Source organism: Cervus elaphus, chromosome 5, assembly GCF_910594005.1.
Source record: "Cervus elaphus chromosome 5, mCerEla1.1, whole genome shotgun sequence".
In the NCBI taxonomy this organism is placed as follows: Eukaryota; Metazoa; Chordata; class Mammalia; order Artiodactyla; family Cervidae; genus Cervus; species Cervus elaphus.
Window position 1 is genome coordinate 19,801,149 of NC_057819.1, and position 20,797 is coordinate 19,821,945.

The 20,797-nt window shown below is 40.1% G+C and overlaps 1 protein-coding gene and 1 non-coding gene across 3 annotated transcripts; both read left to right on the forward strand.

Annotated features, from left to right (window-relative positions):
* The first annotated feature begins 5,467 nt into the window (after positions 1 to 5,467).
* Positions 5,468 to 18,805, forward strand: DENR (density regulated re-initiation and release factor). Of its 2 annotated transcripts, none has more exons than XM_043901969.1 (8): positions 5,468 to 5,611; positions 6,691 to 6,804; positions 10,520 to 10,539; positions 11,225 to 11,309; positions 13,206 to 13,289; positions 16,093 to 16,209; positions 16,963 to 17,102; positions 17,210 to 18,805. In XM_043901969.1, exons 2-8 carry the CDS (start codon positions 6,699 to 6,701, stop codon positions 17,252 to 17,254), a joined length of 597 nt encoding a protein of 198 aa, XP_043757904.1. In that variant the 5' UTR covers positions 5,468 to 5,611; positions 6,691 to 6,698; the 3' UTR covers positions 17,255 to 18,805. The 2 variants fall into 2 exon arrangements, with proteins under 2 accessions (XP_043757904.1, XP_043757903.1); XM_043901968.1 differs by lacking the exon at positions 5,468 to 5,611 and adding an exon at positions 5,739 to 5,893.
* LOC122695871 lies at positions 15,000 to 15,130 on the forward strand. Its single transcript, XR_006341610.1, has one exon. It is a non-coding gene; the product is annotated as a small nucleolar RNA SNORA70 (small nucleolar RNA).
* Positions 18,806 to 20,797: the final 1,992 nt, after the last annotated feature.

Sequence of the window (20,797 nt, forward strand, 5' to 3'; positions counted from 1 at the left end):
AGGGTCTTTTCCAATGAGTCAGCTCTTCGCATCAGGTGGCCAAAGTATTGGAGTTTCAGCTTCAACATCAGTCCTTCCAATGAACACCCAGGACTGATTTCCTTCAGGATGGACTGGTTGGATCTCCTTGCAGTCCAAGGGACTCTCAAGAGTCTTCTCCGTAACCACAGTTCAAAAGCATCAATTCCTCGGCACTCAGCTTTCTTTATAGTCCAACTCACATCCATACATGACCACTGGGAAAACCATAGCTTTAACTAGATGGACCTTTGTTGGCAAAGTAATGTCTCTGCTTTTTAATATGCTGTCTAAGTTGGTCATAACTTTTCTTCCAAGGAGCAAGCATGTTTTAATTTCATGGCTGCAATCACCATCTGCAGTGATTTTGGAGCCCCCCCAATAAAGTCTGTCACTGTTTCCATTGCTTCCCCATCTATTTCCCATGACGTGATGGGACCAGATGCCATGATCTTAGTTTTCTGAATGTTGAGCTTTAAGCCAACTTTTTCACTCTCCTCTTTCACTTTCATCAAGAGGCTCTTTAGTTCTTCTTCACTTTCTGCCATAAGGGTGGTGTCATCTGCATGTCTGAAGTTATTGATATTTCTCCTGGTAATCTTGATTCCAGCTTGTGCTTCCTCCAGCCCAGCGTTTCTCATGATGTACTCTGCATATAAGTTAAATAAGCAGGGTGACAATATTTAGCCTTCACGTACTCCTTTCCTGATTTGGAACCAGTTTGTCATTCCGTGTCCAGTTCTAACTGTTGCTTCCTGACCTGCATATGAATTTCTCAAGAGGCAGGTCAGGTGGTCTGGTATTCCCATCTCTTGAAGAAATTTCCACAGTTTGTTGTGATCCACACAGTCAAAGGCTTTGGCATAGTCAAGAAAGCAGGAATAGATGTTTTTCTGGAACTCTCTTGTTTTTCCGATGATCCAATGGATGTTGGCAATTTGATCTCTGGGTCCTCTGCCTTTTCTAAATCCAGCTTGAACATCTGGAAGTTCCCCATTCACATACTGTTGAAGCTTGGCTTGGAGAATTTTGGGCATTACTTTGTTAGTGTGTGAGATGACTGCAATTGTGTGGCAGTTTGAAAATTCTTTGGCATTGCCTTTCTTTGGGATTGGAATTAAAACTGACCTTTTCCAGTCCTGTGGAGTTTTCCAAATTCGCTGGCATATTGAGTGCAGCACTTTCACAGCATCATGTTTTTGGATTTGAAATAGCTCAGTTGAAATTCCATCGCCTCCACTAGCTTTGTTTGTAGTGATGCTTCCTAAGGCCCACTTGACTTCTCATTCCAGGATGTCTGGCCCTAGGTGAGTTATCTCACCATCATGGTATCTGGCCCAGTTTCAGTCTCTGGTTGGAGAACTAAGATCCTGTAAGCCATGAATTGTGGCCGAAAGAAAAAAAAAGCATGACTCTTGTCCAGTTATAAGTAAACGTGTCAATATTTTTATTTCATTCCTTAATTAGTATGGGAATCAAGAGATGTGAAAACCAAATTCAAGGGAGAATTTTAAAAAACATGCACACATAGGCATTCATATACATATACATAAGAATCAGAAATGCTGAAATGAATTTACAAGCAGATGGAAAACTAGTCAACAGAGAAATAATCAATTACAGCACCACTAGACAGAAGTGATTTGCATTTCTATGGACAAGAGCAAACTGCATGACTATCCATTTTCAACAACTTACAAAATTGTAAAATAGCACAAAAACAAAGAAAGATAACACTGAAGAGAATGCTAAACAGGACACCCAGTATTCTTTTTTGTCCATTTAAAAATCTTTCACAGTGTTTCCCAAGAGAAGAGATGCCCTTCTCAGCACCCACTTACATCTCATTGACCAGAATTGCATCACTTAGTCTCCTTCACTGCAAGGGAGGCTGGGCAATCAAGCATCTTTAGCTGGACACATGGCTACCTCAAGTAAAACAGGATTGTTAGTAAGGTAGTCTGCCTCACCTGTATCCCCACTTGATGTGTTAACAGCACTAGATTTTTATTTTTAGAAATATGTATTTATTTAACTACACCAGATCTTTGTTGCAGCTCATGGGATCTTTGCCTTGTGGGAGATCTTCCTTGCAGCATGTGTGTGTGTGTGTGTGTGTGTGTGTGTTAGTCGCTCAGTTGTGTCTGACTCTTTGCAACCCCATGGACTGTAGCCCACCAGGCTCCTCTGTCCATGGAATTCTCCAAGCAAGAATACTGGAGTGGGTAGCCATTCCCTTCTCCAAGGGATCTTCCCAACCCAGGGATCGAACCTGGGTCTTCTTCATTTCAGGTGGATTATTAACCATCTGAGCCACCAGGGAAACTCTCCTTCTGGCATGAGGGATTTTTTTTTTAGTTTTGGCATGCCGGCTCCTAGTTGCAGCATGCGGGACCTACTCCCCTGTCCAGGGATCGAACCTGGACCCCCTACATTGGGAGTGCAGATTCTCAACCACCTGACCACCAGGGAAGTCCCTAAGGGTCCTAGATTTTAAAATAATTTTTAGCACACATGAGTATGAGGATGGCTGGAGTAAACTGTCTATTGGTTTTGATACTTCAGCATCATTCCCTCTTCTGATCACAGTGCCTCAAATTTCCTTTGGGATGTAACCTGTTTCCACATTCCAAACCCAGCGCCAAAAATGGACACTTGACTCAGGGCTTGACTAGTTATGGTGACTGATTTAGGAACAGACGTGATTGGAAACAAGCCCATCAGATTCAACCTTTGGAATTTAATTGGAACAAAACTATAACTTACACTAGAAAAATAGTAATACTTAAGGCTGAAAGATATTTAGTCAATTTCCTGACAATGTTTAGTCTTCAACTGGATTCCTGTATTCTTTGCAATAATTTCCCTGCCTCTCAGAGTCTGTGGCTTCCTGGAGAGAAACCACTGTGATGTTTCTTTATTTAATAGGTTGTTCCTCCTTCTGGTACCTGAATGCTGACAGATTGTGATGAGTGCGTGAGGAAGTATAGCTCTGGGATTGAATGCCAGCAATGTCAGGCAGAGTTCACCCAGAGAATAGAACCCTATCTAAGTATTTAAAGCAGAGGGGAATTTCATTCAGGGCTTTAAAAGCTAAACAGAGATGGTGAAGCCACTCAGAAATTAGCAGCAAGAAGCCATCAATCACCACTGGTAGGCTAGAGACTAGATCTAGGGAGGGGGCGATGTTACAGGAGCCCAGAAGCTGAGATGCCTAAATTATGCAGGGGGAGAACCAGCTAGCTACTGCTAGAGATGTTGTCCAAGAAGATGGCATGGTCTCATTACTGCTTCCCATTGACTGAACTAGCTGGAAGCTCAGGAAAAAGAAAGCTTGGGAATTCAGTCATAGGAGTCAGCGCCCCCTTCTCTACAAAGCATAGCAGGAAAAGCATGAGGAATGGCACTGAAGACATTAGGTCTATTACACAGGACTGGCCACTTATCCATATTTCCTCATGTCTAAGATGCCACTGACTGCAAGATGCACCATTAGTTTATGCATCACTAAGAAAGGAAAAATACTGCCAAATTAAACTATGCCACAGTGAAATCCCACAGACAGAGGAGGCTGGCAGGCTACAGTTCATGGGGTCACAAAGAGTCCGACATGACTTAGTGACTAAAACAACAGCGCAAAGACTCCATTCCATGCAATACATCTTGATATGAGAGACATGAAAATGTAAAAATATGTATGTCTTAAGATCATTAACATGCTACTAGTTGTGTGTCTTAAACATAGGTAAACAATGCATCCCCATCTTTGAGCTTCGATTTTACCCACTATTTGGAAATTAGAGACAGTCACTACACTGTAAGGATTTTGTAAGTTTAAGACTGTTAAGCTCAATAAGATCAGGGACTTTTGTCTCTTGTTCACTGTTTCCCCAGCATGTAGCACATAGGGCGTTCTCAAGCATCAGTTGTGTCTGACCCTTTGAGACCCCCATGGACCATATAACCTTCCAGTCTCCTCTGTCCATGGAATCTTCCAGACAAGTATACTGGAGCCGATTGCCATTTCCTACTCCAGGGGATCTTCCCGACCCAGGGATTGAACCCATGTCTGTTGCATCTCCTGCATTGGCAGGTGGCTTCTTTACCACTATGCCACCTGGGAAGCCCCTGGCTCGTAGTAAGTACCCAAGTTTTATGAAATGAAGTCACCTGCACTCGATCCCCAAATGAACAGATTCTTGGCATATAAGTGTCAATAAATGGAAGCTTTTATTATTGGAATCAAATAGGCTTAGAAACAAGATCTTTTTTCATTAATATCTTTTAGAATTGATGCTCTTTTGTGAGAGGGGGAAACCACTCGTTTATTTAAGAAAGACATCAGAGTAGCGGTCACAGTCTCCGGTGCAAAAGATTATGCTAGATGGCTTCATGCACACAAAGTTCTGAGCAGACAATTTAAGGGTGGTACTGCTGGTGGCAAATGAAGTTGTAGGGAAGGGGGAGAATGAGAAAGATGTGAGTGGAGGAAAAAGCAAAATAGAAAAGAACCACCTCCACCATCTACAAAGCACTTTTGGTCTCCATTTCCCTAACCCACATCTCTTTAGCTGTTGTAGTGTTATTCCCATTTCCCAAATAGGACTCAGGCTGAAGATGGATATGAAGGGTTTTTCCCAAAATGAAACAACTAGATGGAAGCAAAGCCAAGACACACCATGTGTGAAAACCTGATGAGAAATGGACTATTTCCTGCAGTATTAGTACACAAAGGATGTCACAGTCATCATCACCACCAAACTGTGAGCTGGTGAACCCTGAGGGAACTCGGGAAGGAAAAAAATACCCGCCATCTAGCAGTCATCAGACTACAACTACTCCCTACAATGAGCCCTGAGGAAACTCAGGATGGGAAAACACAGAATATTGGCCCCAGGTAGCTGAGGTGTGTATTAAAGGAAAGATTTCAGTAAGCCCAGGTTCCTGCATCTACTCATACATAGAAAAATCACTTAATTTCTTTGATATACCTGATTTTAATTAACAATAATCTTTTGATTTTCAGACAACCTGCTCCTTGCTGCAAAATGCCTATATAGCCTGGCTTCTGCCCTCCCCAGAACAGTTCTCTCAGGGTTAACTTGAGATGCTGCCTCCTAGGCTCGAAGCCCTAAAATTCCAGCCAAGTAAACCCTAACTCTCAATCTTGAGGTTGTGAATAATTTTTTAGTTTACAGTGACGTGGGAGAGTTTAATTCCAGTTTAAAACACATATAAGGATCAGTAGACACCAGGAAGCTGTGAAAATAGTTGTTAGGTTAGTGAGACTGCAGGGCAATGAGAAAAATGGAATAGCATTGACACTGTCTTTTTAAAAAGAATTCCGCCAACATAGGGTAGGGCGTTGAAATTAAACCAAACGCCTTTTCCAGTTGCAATCTCCCCGCGGAGGAATGACATCCAATAGGCTGGAGGTTAGTCAGGACTGAAGGATGCACTCCAGACCCCAGGGACACGGCCACGTCCCCGCCTCGGCAGTAAGGAGTCACTGCGGACTTAGACGCTTATCTTCGCTTTCCAAAGAGCGCCCCCTTCCGCGCCGCGACCACGGACCACCCACCCTCTCCCACAGGTAACGAGCACCGCCTACTGGCTGTCAGCCTCTAGGCTGCTTGGCCCCGCCCCTGGGCGAAATGCGCATGCTCTCCAATTCCTCCCCGCCCCAGCCTTCAGGCTTCTCGCGACAGCCGCCCGGCGGCCACTGAATCTCGCGATAAAGGCTTATTGTCTCGCGGGACCGCCGCTGGTAGACGCGCTCTCGGGCGGCTCTGGCTGGGGAAGAGGAATCGCATGTGTCGCTTCAGCTGGCGGTAGTGGCGGGAGCGGAGGCGGCGGAGGCTGTGCGACCGCCTGGGTAATAACCCCTCGTGCCTCTCCCGTTCGGAGAAGCTTGTAGAGAGCGTGGGGAAGCTGAGGTGCTGTCCGGCGGAAGGGGGCCGGGCCGGGCGTCTCCACACCCCCGCCCACATGGGCCACTCTGGTGTCCCCGGGGTTGCCCCCTTCGCTTCAGGTCGCGCCCTCACACCTGACCGCTCTTGTCGCCTTAGTCCTCTTACATTCTGCTCCTTCCTGGTCCTTTTGCCTGTATTCTGTCTCCTCAGACTCTGGTGTCCCCGCCGTCTCCCACTTCCATCCCCTCTCCCGACTCTAAAGCGTCCCTTTCTTGGCATCCAGCCGCCCCCACACCCTGCACTCTGGGCGCCTCCGGCGACCCACTCCTTCTTCACCTTGTCTTCGTAGGTTTTTCCAGCCTCTTCAGCTGCTTCTTGGCCTTTCTCTGTTGTTATACTTTGCACCCCTTCCGAATCACCCCCTAAACCTTTTGCCTTGTCTCCACCGAGGTCACTCTCCCCATCCTTTTTCCCATTGCTGCTTCTTCCACCGGTGCCCCCCCCCCCCCCCGCCCCGTTGTCATGGTCCATTTGTTATGAATCTCGCTGTTGTTGCTCGTTTTCCTGTAGACCTGGAAAATGGTGTGCCCAGAATTACTCATATTTTATGAATCCAGCTTACCTTTCATTCAGCAAAGAATTGAAACAGATTTGGGGTGTGGGGGGGATTTCTAGTGGAAGACAAGGCTACAACCGAACAGGGTTTCTCTCAGGGCCTTGGTCCCAAATAGTGAAGCTGTGTTATTTTCTTTTCTGACAGGTTTTGAAATGGCTGCTGACATTTCTGAATCTGGTGGGCATGATTGCAGAGGAGACCAGAGGAGCAACACCAAGTTAGATGCAGATTACCCACTTCGAGTCCTTTACTGTGGAGGTAAGTGTTGGAAGGCAGAAAATGGCTTTTACTCACGGTATTTTTATACGTTATGATCAGTGGCTTCACATTTGGTCCAAGTAATTTTTTCATCTTTGTCATTTGTTGAATCTTTAATTGGGAGTTGGGGAAGAGGAGGCATGGGTGAACAGATTTTCCCAACCTGTGGGACTTGTGTCTTGCTACTTGGCCTGGAGAAATTTTCAGTCCAGTTGGAATAGACATGTGTAAATAGATTATTCCAGCCCAAAGTAACTTCCCAGTCTGGCTGTTAAAGTTGGGCTTTTTGTAAGATAATTGACTCTTAAGGGATGACTGGATGAGGGAGTGGGAAAATGCATCCTAGATGAAGTGAATAGCTGTGCAAGGAAAAGCTTGTCTGTGGAGAAATAAGCAGTTTTGTGTCAGTATAGTGTGTAGTGTAGGAATAGTGTAATAACAAGTGGAAGATGATGAGGCTGGAGTGATGGGCAGTAGGACAGTTGGAAAGTGTCCTTGGTTTGGTTAATAAAATGTGGATCAGGATTTTTTTTTTCCCTTTGAGTGTGTTTCCTCATTTTCAATTCAGAAATATTTGTGAATAAATAAATAAATTTTACTAGCATCTTGGAAAGGTTCAGAAAAATTTGAAGTCATATGACAGTAAAGTAAAGGACAAGTAAATATTATCTTTTTCAGTAAATATTTTTGGCCATTTACTATGTGCCTAACTGTTTTGTGTGCTGGAGACTGAATAATGAATAAGTTAAGAGAGGTCACTGTTCTTGTGGATCTTACCTTCTGTGAATGTAATAGAGATTTCTTCTGGAATTTAAGTACTATAAAAGGAGAGGTGATGTCACTGAGTTGAAAAATTGTATCGACTCATCATTTATTTACTATCCTTGATTAAGAAAATAAAATGAGTGTAAAATATCCCAGAGAGTAGGCAGGGGAACTTTATATAAGGTTGACTTTGGAATCATGGACCAGGGTTTGCATCCTTCCTTTGGGCATTACCAGCTGCTCCTGCTTAATTCTAGCTCTGTGACCTTGGGCAAGTTACCTGATTTCACTAAGGGTTAGAGGTTTGTTTCTTAAGGTCTGTAAAATAAAGATGGTGATTACATCTAAAGTCAGATAATTTCTATAAAGCTGGTTCAGCAACGAATACAAGAGCATAATACAGTAAGTGCTCTTATTAAAAAAGTATACTGGTTTAGTTTATTCCTTCTTGCTTGTCAGATGTAGTTACAAGTTATCGTTCTTTGTATCCTAATTCATTGAATCTAAGTCTCCATATGTTATAAGATGCACCATTATTTTAGGTTCCACTGAGAAAGAAAAATTTGTTAGATTGACATGCCATAGTTGTGGGATGCAGCCCTATAAAAGTGAAAAGAAGAAAGAATTAATGAAATACAGTATATGAAAGCCATCCTCTTCAATTGCTTATGTTACTCCTGAGATGGCTTTGAATAACTGCACTAAGTATGCATCCAACCCAGTGATATTTCACCAGTAGTCACCAGAGGTCCCTAACCTTTTTAAGAAAGGTTTATTTTTATTTCCCTAGTTTGTATTGATATTCCAGGCACTAGGATGGAGACAGGATTACATTTACCTCAAGGAGTTTAAGGTCTAGTTGTAGGAGAAGGACTTAGGGAATATTCAATGCTAAATTAAATGGTACTGACCAGAGCTATGAATTAGGATTTTAGGAAAAGGAGGGATCTTTGTTCCAAGGGAAGCTGGGAAAGTGAAGTGAGAAACCTTACATAAAAGTAGAATTTGCAAGGAAAGGTTGAGGAATTCACAAAAACAGTATGGGGGCAAGGTTTAATATGGTATTTTCAGGGTAGAGGGGAAAAAAGGGGGCTAATTGGTGCAGAATGCTGGTTGAAATATAGTGAGAAACACGGGTAAGTGGGATGGGGTCATTTCCAGGGAGACATTTGTCTGCGGGACTGAGACTTCAGAATCTGAAGTCAGTCTGAGTTTGAATCCTGGCTGAGCCGTTTACTTACTGGGTGACTTTAGCCAGTTCCTCATCCAGAAAATGGATAGCAGAGCCTACCTCAGCGAGCTGTTGAAAAGAATAAATAAAATAATGCTTCCAAAGGCCCAATCTCCTAGTAGCACCACATTGTGAATTTTGAGGGAACACAAACATGAAGACCATAGCAGAAGGTTTCTTGGATGATGGACTTTGTTCTTCATATCTCATCAGCAGGTACATAAGGTCAGGTTGTTAGTAATGTAAAGCTGGTGACTGCTCAGTATTTTCATTGAAGAGCTGTAGTTTACAAATAGTAAATCATCTGTGAAGGAAAATTGACTTTAAAAGCAAATAATGTGGAACTTGGAAGATTTTTCCAACTTTTTTCATCATATTAGAATTTTGCTGAACTGAATATTATTTGAAATGGTGTACAAAGTTTTATGGTTTTATGCAGTAATGGTATTTAACCTGTAATTATATCCTGAAAGTGTGGCTGAATATCTGTTACTACTAGTGATTGAACTTGAACTGTGAAGATTAGAGAGCTCTGGTTAAGCAGAGAGAGCTTTAGTGGAAAACTCTAAAATGAAATAAAGAGATGGTACACTCCAACTAATAAAAATAAATGGAAAAAAAAAAGATACATTTTATTGAATAGTTTTCTGCCACATTACCACCTTTGTCATTGGATGAACTATTTAACCTGTTTAAAGGTTAAAAAGGTTATAGGGCTTCATCTATAAAAGACTGATGATGGGCTGGTACACAGCTGCACTGCCTTGATAGGTTCTGTGATCTAATTAAGTGGTTAAGAGCATGAGCTTCAGAAACAGACCAGAGTTCAAATCTTGTTCTAACCAGTTGCAAATGAATTACTTGTTCTAAGTCTCATTTTTCTCAATCATGATAAACATATGGTAACTCTTACCTTATCAGGTTGTGATGATGAAACATAATACAAAGTATAACAGAGTGCCTGGGATGTGCCCAATAGATAGTAATTGCTGTTATTAGTAATGGTGTACCAACCGTCCTCTCCCTCACAGGCCTCAAGGTGTTGGGCCCAGTGAAATAGTCCATTCCTCACCTTAAAAATTAAAATAAGCAGTTGACCCAGTAATAGAGTTACAGTTAAAATTGGGAAACTTTGAGTTTTCTAGTCCCTTAGCCTTTGCAGGCTATCTAGTGACAAGACTGAACCAACGTCCCTTTGAAGGAAGGAAATTCAGTTTCATGATCTTGTATAGCATAACATGAAAAGGAGAGGAAAACTGTATTGCAGAGAAATGGTAGCAGAAGTGCTACGGAAGTCTGTAAATCTGTTAGTATGAACGAAAATTAGCGGCTGTTTTAGTGAAGTTATCAAAAGAAATAACTAGCTCCATTTAAGCTTTGTTGCATGGGTAATTGTTCCCATCCTAGCTTAGTTTCCGACCCATTGAAGTGGTTGTGGTAAAACCTTAAGACATGCCAGATAGTATAGTTTGATGTTTTAGCAACTGAAGGAGACATTGTTCTTTAGATCAAAAAAAGAAATCAAGATAGTATCTCTATTAACCCTGTGCCATTAACCTCAAAAAAGCACATGATGGGGGTAGTATTTGAAAAGTGGTATATAAAAGTTATAGGAAAAAATAGAAATGAAGCATTTTGTCAAACTAAAAATAAGTCCTGTGTGTGTACTTATTTATTTATTTATTTATATTTTCAAATCTTTTCTCTCCATTTCCCCAGTCTGTTCATTACCAACAGAGGTAAGTTCTTTTCAAATTCTTTTTTCTTTTTAAATTTGAGGTCATTGATTTTATAGCTAGCTTGGGCGCTTTATTTTGTTATTTTTCATTTTCTGTTATTTGCTGGCAGAGTTTCAACTTTTTATAGAGAACTTTGGTTTAGAATGATTTTATGGTCTTACAAATTGTTTTTTTTAGACTTTGAGTCATATGTGTGCATCTTTTGCACTTGGCTATACATGGTTTGGATTTTTGCACAGAACTCATGAATAGTTAGCCAGTAAAACAAAAGTAACCTTAAAGTCAAAGTTTAACATCCAAACAGAGAAGAAAAAGCATAAATTATGTGTAAGGTTTTCTGTTGATAAGCTTCTAAGTCAGGCTCTGTGGGCAGATCATAAAAATGAGACACCTATATGCCCGAAGCAAGAAATACTTCTGGTTATTTTTGTCTGTTTCCTCCTTTTTCTAATGGCCCTTCTGTTTGTTGGAGAGGAAATAAATTGTTACAGTGAGGAGGTGTGTTTTAATTTTTAATTTCTTACGGGACATTTCCTGGTTGAATACAGATTTTCTGTGGATGAGACATTAGGTAGGAGTAGTTGATTTTATCATTCTATAAATAGCAAGCACAGGGAATGATTTTTTAATTAAAATGATTAAAAATATACTGTTGTGACTCAGTTTGTTCTTTTCCCCTCTCCAGTACTGTGAATATATGCCTGATGTTGCTAAATGTAGACAATGGTTAGAGAAGAATTTTCCAAATGAGTTTGCAAAACTTACTGTAGGTATGAACATTTTTTTTTCTTTCATCAAAACCTGTACACCTGAAACAGATGCATGTAGGGCATTATTTTAAAGATACAAAAGTCCTCTAGTAGGAACAGAATTGTATCACTCTATCTATGTCTATTGACTTGAAAACTGTTTTAAGTTCTTGAGTTAATTAAGATTTCTTACATAAAATCACAGACCTCTTCATGAGTCTTATCTCTGGATAGGATAGGTCAAAATATCAACTTTCTTATATAAAGAAGAGTGATTTAGGGACATATATTTTCACTCATTCACTTAACAAATTATTTTTTGTATGCCTGTTATATGCTACACACTCTTTTAGATGCTGAGAATAAAGCAGTAAACAAAAGACCTGCTCTTTGGAAATTATAGAAGGAGAGACAAAATAAGTAAAACAAGACAAATGAAATAAATACATTAAATTATGATAAGCAGGGAATGGAAAGATAAGAATTTTGGGGGAGGGAATTTGAAATCTTGAAAGATTTTGCTGAAAAGATGGCATTTGAACAAAGACCTAAAAAAAGTGAGGGAGAGAGTCCTTTGAATATCTGGGTGAAGAATTTTCCAGGCAGATAGCACAACCAGTGCAAAGACCCTGAGGCAAACACTTACCACATATAGCATATTTAGAAAACAGCAAGGAGGACTTTGGTTGTTTGTTTGTTTTTTTTTTGGTGGGAAGGTGGTGGGGGAAGGTAGGAGATGAAGTCAGAGAAGTAACGAAGGACTACGTCTTAAAGAGCAAGTCTCGGCTTTTCTGAGTGAGATGAGAAGCAGTTTGAGCAGAAGAGTGATGATAAGGTCTGACTTTTGTTTCAGCAGCATCTTTGGCTGCTATGTTAAAAATAGACTGAAGAGAGACTTCCCCGGTGGTCCAGTGGTTAATACTGGTCTTCCAGAGCAGGGATGTAGGGGACTTGGATTCAATACCTAATCAAAGAACTAAGATCCCACATGCTGCGTGGCATGGCCAAAAAAAAAGACTGAAGAGAGGCATAGGCAGCAAAGCGGGGGGATCAAGTAGGTGGCTCTTGCAGTGATTGGGTCAGGAGGATGACCACCTACTCCAGGATGGTAGCAGTGGGGTGGTGAGAAGTGGTCAGATTCCAAACATGTTTTGAAGGTAGAGCTGACAGGGTCTCCTGATGTGTTGCATGTGGGATGTGAGGAAAAGGGCCAGCTAGACTTTTGACTGAAGCAACTAGAATGGAGTTGCTGTTGCCAAAGGTAAGGGAAACTACAGAAGAACAGATTTCCTCAATTAACAAATTGATGGCTTTTCTTACAAGACTGGTAAAAATGAAGGCAGTAGCAGGAAGAAGGGAAACTCTGGGCCAGAAACAGGGCTATTGAAGTATACCCAATATCATCCTGCTATTTGCTGCTTTGATTTTCAGATAGTTTTCCATGAGGCCCAACCCCTGAGACAACATGGTCTGTCTGTGATTGGATAAGAACCCTCAAATCTGATGTAACAGTCAGTCTACCTGGTGGGCCCTGAACATGTGACTTGCCTAGGACATATCTTCATATTTAGGGCCAGATTTTCTGTTAACAGAATCAGTATGCTTGATGCTAAACACTCCTGTGGAGTCTTGAGGGTTTTATGCTTCTTTAATGTGGCTTCTGTCACCATACACTTACCATAATGACTTCAGAATCAGGCCTGATAGGAGTCCAGGAATGTAATCACTGACTTTATAAATGTTACACTCATTTGTTGGTGAAATACCTTATTTGTCTGTAAAGCAATTATCCTTCAAGTAGAAAATAAGTAAATAAAAAAAAATACCTTATCTGTGTATGAGGTTTCTCAGGGGTAATTTCTTAATGTTAGTATGAAGTGATGTCAATGCTTATAAGGGTTTTGTTTTTACATCTAGAAAATTCACCCAAACAAGAAGCTGGAATTAGTGAGGGTCAAGGAACAGCAGGGGAAGAGGAAGAGAAGAAAAAACAAAAGAGAGGTGAGGCGTGATTTGACTTCTACAAACATACTGCTAGAAGAGGGCTTCCCAGAAAGCTCAGAATCCGCCTGCCAATGCGGGGGCCCGCGGGTTCAGTCCTTGGGTTGAGAAGATCCCCTTGAGAGGGAAATAGCAACCCATCCCAGTATTCTTGCCTGGGAAATCCCATGGACAGAGGAGCCTGGCGGGCTACAGTCCATGGGGTCGCAGAAGAGTTGGACATGACTTACCAACTAAACAACAACCACTAGAAGAAATAAGAAGTGAAAGCATTCCCAAACTGAATAACATCTTCCTGCTACTGCATTCTGTGTGAATACCATACAGAGGGGTATAGAATCGTTCTCAGGATGACTGGATTTCCTGTGATTTGGGCTCTATCAGTAAATTGAACCCAAGGAAACGTGCTTCATTTGCCATGTATATACATAAAAAGCAGCCAGCCAGCTTATTTATGACTTAAAAATTTTGTTACCTTATAAAAATATCTGTGTATTCTATTTAATTAGAGTGAGGACATTTATAAAAGATTTTGTTCTTTCCTTATTTCTGTCAGCTCAGTTGAATTTTTCTTTTCACAACTGATGAATATACCTGCTACCTCTCCTCCTTCTAAAATGAATTTCTCGTGCCTTGTATCCTATCCCTGCCTGTTTCTTCTTCCTGAATTAATTCTCCCATGACTAAAACTAGCTTATAAATATTTTCTAGGACTTCACATTAAAAACAAAAAAACATTCCCCTAAGAACTAGTGTCTCTCTTTGCCATATTCTCCTCCCCATTCCCTTCTTAGCTAGACTTCCTTGCTCAGACTAGACTCAGCTATCCTCCTTTCAGTTCAGTCGTTGAGCCTTCACTCCTCAGTCCATCCTTACCTGACTTTCATGCCATTGAAACTCCTCTGACAAGGATCACAAGTGGCTGGGTGGTTGCTCAGTGATGAGAGCACGTCTGAGCACTCCCTGAAGTGTTGTGCTTGCTCCCTCATTCTGGTTTCCTTCCTCCTCAGGCTTCTGTGTAGACTTCTCCCTTCTGTCCCTTTAAAAAATGGTGTTTTTCCCAGGACTCTGTACATTAACTTCTCATTCTGCATATCCTCCCTGGATGATTCTGCATCCTTAACTTTTGCCCCCACTCTGCACTTAGAACTCCCAAATCTAGTCCTGGATCATGTCTCTAGACTAGAAATGCTCATGGTCCCTTTGGCACTTCAAACACAGTACTTCCAAAGTAAACTTAAGTCCCAAATCTGCATCTTTTGTTTTCTTCAATTTAATTAATGACAGCAGTTTATCCAATCATTTGAGCCAAAAACCTGAGACCCGTCTTGGTTTCTTTCTTTTTGCCCCTTTGAATCAGTTCTGAATTCTGTGATTTCTTCTCATTCCTCTGTTTATCCTATGCCTAGTGGCCATTGGTGTTGCCACTGCTTTATTTAGATTTTGATTAGTTTCTGCCTGAACTAATGTAGGAGGCTCCTCAGTGGCCTCTCTTTCATTGCTCTTCACAGACCCACCCTCCACATGGTATGATGATCTTGACAGACCATAAATCGATGATTTCACTCCTGCGTAGTCACTTGTTCACTGGGTTCTTTTCTTTGCAGTATAACAGAGCTTGATGTGCTAGTCCTTAAATGACTGGTATATAATCTTTGCCTATCTGGCTTTCTTTCCTACGTATCATAAGCTTCCTTCAGACAAGTGTATTTGCAGCCAGTTAAGCCAACCATGTTCTTTTCCCCGTGGGGGCTCAGTGTGCAGTGGTTGTAAACAGTACACTAACTCCTCTGTAGTATATTCAACTTGTGGCCTATATGGGTCACCCTAAGGAGACAGCCCTTTCCAGTAGACACTCGCATCTGCCCTAAGGAGACAAAATGCCTATGGGACTACCCCAGTTGAGGCTCCAGACAGGTATGTGAAGTGCCTTTGGAAAGCCCCAGGGCACAGTGGCCAGGGTCCACATTGGTCAAATTGCTATGTCCATCCATACCAAGCTACAGAATAAGGAGCATGTGATTGAGGCGCTCTGCAGGGCCAAGCTCAAGTTCCCTGGATGCCAGACGATCCACATCACCAAGAATTGGGGATTTACTAAGTTTAATGTGAATGAATTTGAAAACATGGTGGCAGAAAAGTGGCTCATCCCAGATGGTTGTGGGGTCAAATACAACCCTAACCATGGCCCCCTGGACAAGTGGCAGGCCCTGCACTCATAGGAACCTTGGCACTGTCTTTTCCTTACTACGCCAACCAATAAATCCTACTTTCCTGTTAATACACCAAAAGACGAAGTGTAGTTCTCAATTACAGCATCCTTTCTTGTCTCTGTACTTGTTTCCTTTTATCTCCACCAGCCCATCTCCCTTCAAATGGACTTATTTTGCAGGCACTTAGATGCCACTTTCTCTGGGAAACTTTCTGTCCTCTGGAAGTAGAGTAAGCCATTCCTCTGCAGAGCTTATGGTAGTGCTGTGTTCATGGATCCTATTTCAGTATATACCAGATTGCTGTAATTGTTTAACTTGTTTTCTCCTTGCACTGGACTGAGAGCCTCTGGAGGACAGGGACTGTTTTTGTTCTCTTCGTCTTTGTGTCCTTGGCCCTTATTGCAGTGCACAGCACATACTACTTAATATGTATTGACTGAATGAATACTCACTCATGTGTTTATGAATTTTGTATTAGAAAAAGAAACTTTAGAAATATTTCATACCTTTTGAAAATCAGTATATTTAAAGATAGTATTCTCTATTTATGATAAAACAACTAATCCTGAACTGTTTCTTAATAAATAAAGGTGGAAGGGGTCAAATAAAACAGAAGAAGAAAACTGTACCACAAAAGGTTACGATAGCCAAAATTCCCAGAGCAAAGAAGAAATATGTAACAAGAGTGTGTGGCCTTGCAACTTTTGGTGAGTTCAAGCTTAAGTATGTTTAAAATTTGTGAATTTTATTCGTTAATTCATTTCATTATCTTTTTAATCTAGTACCATGAAAATTTTACAGTTCTGTTTTTTGCTAAGAAGGATACAAAATGAGATTTTGGATTTCTAACTGTAGTCAAACTTAAAATCTTAAAAAGTCAAACTTAAAATCTTAAAAATCTTTTGTAGAAGGGACTGGTTTAACTTTTTCCATTCCAGAATTTCTGCTTGTGCATATTTTATCTAGAATGAGGGCTGGACAGGTTTCCCTTTGAGGTCTACCAGCACTGCTCCTCTTTCCCTCCCAGTCTCAGTAGCCAAACAGTTGCAAAATGACCTGTCCTCTCTGGGATTACAGTAGAAGGTAAGGGAAGGTGGTTAGTGGCGGAGTGTCTTCCTTTGTAAAAAGGGATAACCACAAGAAACTTCATTTACTTGGAAGTGTATATGTAATGTTGGAATTCATGTGTTCCTGGATTTATTTTGGTCTTGAATCAGGAATAGTATGGATCTTATTTTTCTATACTGAGGCTTTATCTGACCTTAAAAATGTTACATTGTTATGTTGTTCAGATGACTGCCTATGGGTAGTTTGTAATTACTGTTCTGAAAGGAACGTGAAACCCATTAATATGATCTGTTTTATGAATTTAATATGCAGATTAAATTTCAAAATGGAAAAATATTCTTTGATGTATGATTCCGATTATAGTCTCACTGTTTCTTTTTTTAAAATAACAGAAATTGATCTTAAAGAAGCACAAAGATTTTTTGCTCAGAAATTCTCCTGTGGTGCCTCAGTAACAGGGGAGGATGAAATCATCATTCAGGGAGACTTTACAGATGATATTATTGATGTCATTCAGGAAAAATGGCCAGAGGTGAGTATCTGGAACCTGTGCATCTATAGAAGTAAGTTACTAAAGCAGTTGCTTCTGTGTTAGTTGCTAAGCACACCTCATGAAATGTAATTATTTGTGTTTTATAGGTGGATGATGATAGCATTGAAGATCTTGGAGAAGTGAAGAAGTGATTTTGAAAATGTGTCTGTATTTAATGATCTGAACTGATTGTTGGCCAAAGGGAGAGAGGCCTTTTAAAAATATATATATTTATCCTACAGTTAAACTGTAGCCTACCCTCACCCTTGGCATTTTCACTGTTCTGTACAAGGCTGCTTGTTTTTTGGTGTGTTTTTTTTTTTATTGCCAAAGTCTAATAAAACAGGAGAGACTGTCATGCTTATGCATGAGATAGAATTTAGTCAAATAAAAAATTTTGGTCATTTGGTACTGACTTTTCTCTTTCTTTTTAACTTTTTTGGAAAAACTAGATTTTCTGTGGAAAGCTTTTCTGTTGATTATTTTTAAATAATCACAATTTAATAAAAAATGATTTTTTTTTTTTTTTTAGCTGAGTGGTATTTTAAAGATTTGAATTTGGCTTCATCACCAGTAATAACTGTCTCCTTGCTTCTTTGGTGTGGTAGTTTTGAGATGCTTGAATATCTCATGGATCTATGGTTGAATTTGCTTCATGGTCACCAACCAAGTTCATTTTGTGGGCATATTAACATATTGTTGGTAACAGCTGTTTAAGCTGTTCTGGAGATTTTTTGGTAAAGTATATTAAAAGCCTTAAAACCATCTGCACTGTTTGACCCAATTTTTTGGCATTATCCTAAAGATATAATGTCTTAACTTAAAACTATGAATGAGGGTGTTCATCACAGTGCTACTCATAATATTTAAAAAATTGCAAATGATTATAAATGCACAGTTGGGAAATGGTTAAAGAAATGATGGTGTGTCATATGGTAGGATATTTGCATATATTTTAAAATACTTTCTAAGAATACTTGGAAAGGTGTTTGATAATGCTAAGGAGGAGGTCAGACCCCCAAATCCATTTTGTACATTATTTTCATCGTCTTGAGTGGACAGCCATTCAGAGAGGCTGAGTTCTTGTTCTGGCTGTAAATTTATGTGAGTGAAATTTTGCTAACCACTTGAAAATAATATACACTATTGCTCAGTATAGTCTGGGAAGCAGCAATTGAAATGTGTTTTTCTCGGAAGAGAAGCAGTGACAATGAATCTTAATGAATATATTAAATGAATTTAAACTCTGTTTTTATAAAGGTCCTAAGTCTGGTGCTACAAACTGGAAAGAAGACTCAGTGGTATTTTAAGTTGCTGTCAACACCTTTAAGAAAGTTAGAACCCATTGTCTGTTGCCATGCAGAATACCATCTTGAATGAATGAATGGGTTTTTGAGTAATTGAAACATTAGGAAGAATGTATAAATAAAGATGTAAATTAAGAAAATGAAATTCTGCATTAACTGTGAATTTAGTTAAATAAAATTATCTAATGAAGCAAATTTATCCATTAAGACCACTTGATATGTGTTATGTATGTATTTTTTTGGTGCTGGAAGATGTCTTTGTGCTTGTATCAACACACGTGTCTTCATGTAAAGATTCTTAATGTTCACAGTTCTTGGCAAATGCAGTTTCAGTCCATTTATAGCCACAGTGGATGTTACTGCAGGAAAATGCAGGATTAAAACTGTCCTTGTGTATATGTGTGAATCTTTTTCTTTGACTTGAAATTTAAAATGCAACTGTTTTATCTCTGATTAAAACCTATTATTCAAGGGGAATTCTGTGGCCGTCCAGTGGTTAGGACTCAGCACGTTCACAACTGTGGCCTGGGTTCAATCCCTTGTCAGGGAACTAAGATCCCACAAGCCTCATGGCATGGCCAATATATATATATATATATATATATATATATATATATATTCAAGGACTCAACTTTAAACAGCCTTATAATACATGTAAGATTTACAATGATTAAGCTGGCAATTTCAAATACAAATACAGTTTTGGTATGTAGTGTCTTATTTTAAAAAACATGCTGGCAATGTGTGGTTTTAAATTCCTTTTTAGTTGTTAAATAGTTGCTAAATAACATTAAGTCAGCTGTCACTTAGGGATAATCCATGGTAGCTTTCTCATTCTTAAAAACTAATAACAATTTTTTAAAAAACAATTTATACCTTTTAGATTCTGTTATTTACTAAATGCCTTTACTTAGGAAATATGGTAGAGAAACTGGAATGAGTCTGTAGAGGTCATCAATTTGAATTAATGCATAACTAGGTGCAATTTAATTCTTATATTTTCTCTTTAAAGATTTTTGACCTTAAAATACTAAGATTTTTGATTTGCAACTAGTCATAATAACCCTCTTAACCACATTCAGTTGGTACTTACCAACCATAACTCATAAAAATGAGCCTCATTTCTTACTGCTTCATATACTTGTACTTTTAAAGTGAATGTTAGGCATGTGATTGCCCGGTAAAGAATGACATTTTCAGTTCAGTCGCTCAGTCGTGTCTGACTCTTTGTGACCCCATGAGTTGCAGCATGCCAGGCCTCCCTGTCCATCACCAACTCCCAGAGTTTACTCAAACTCATGTCCATCGAGTTGGCTTCCTAAAAATCCCAAATTTTACAAAAGTGAAATTTGAGAAGCATGTGAATTAAAATGTTCCTCACTTGGAAAATTGACATTCAATCTCATTCCTTTTCATCTTTCTCATCCCACCACCACAACTTACTGCATAGTCATCTATGGATAGGTCATTTAACAACTAGTCAGCATTTGCTTTCTTGACTTTTAAATTCTAAGGCATTGTCTTGTTGGTTCTCCTGAACATGAGCCTGTCCTAAGGAGATAAGTGTCATCCAATTCAGTAAAGTTTCAAGGTAAGAATTTTTTTTTTTTTTTTTAATGTTGGCAGTGTTGGATCTTCATTGCTGCAAGAGCTTTTCTGTAGTTGAGCGTGCAGACTACTTTCTAGTTCTGGTTGCAGGCTTCTCATTTCGGTGGCTTCTCTTGCTGTGGAGCATGATCTTCAGTAGTGGTGGCTCCCCAGCTCGGTAGCACAGGGTTGATAGTTGTGGTGCACAGGCTTAGTTGCTCTGCAGCATGTGGAGTCTTCCCCGAACAGGGATCGAACCTGTGTCTCCTATGTTGGCAGGTGGGTTCTTTACCATTGAGCCGCCAGGGAAGCTCCAAGGTAAGAAATTTTAAATTTGTTTTTTCCATGTTCAGGTTATCTTTTATGAACATGAGGGCATGTTTTGCTAATTCACGGTCAACCAAAAGTAAAGTTGAAATACTATTACGAATTTATCTTGCCAGCACTGCCATCTTATGGGTTAAGTAGTAGGGGTGGGTGACCAGAGGTTAAATATAATAAGCATTACTTCTGTATAGTCCAGTTCCTATATACTGAGTAAAAAGGGGGAAGGAGTGACTATGATCAGGAGAAGAAAATCTTAATCTCAACTCAGAACATGGTAAATATTGTCAGGATAAAGTGCCAAGGGTCTCCCCGCACAGGGTGCACAACCAGCCCCTTCCCAGGGGGCAGGACCCCCAGGGTGTGCATCTCTACCCCATGGGGGTACATCATCATTTGACTTACCTCAGGGGGTGTATGCCCCCCCCCCAAGGGGGACAGCACACCCACTGATTGAATCTGCCTTAGTAAATATAG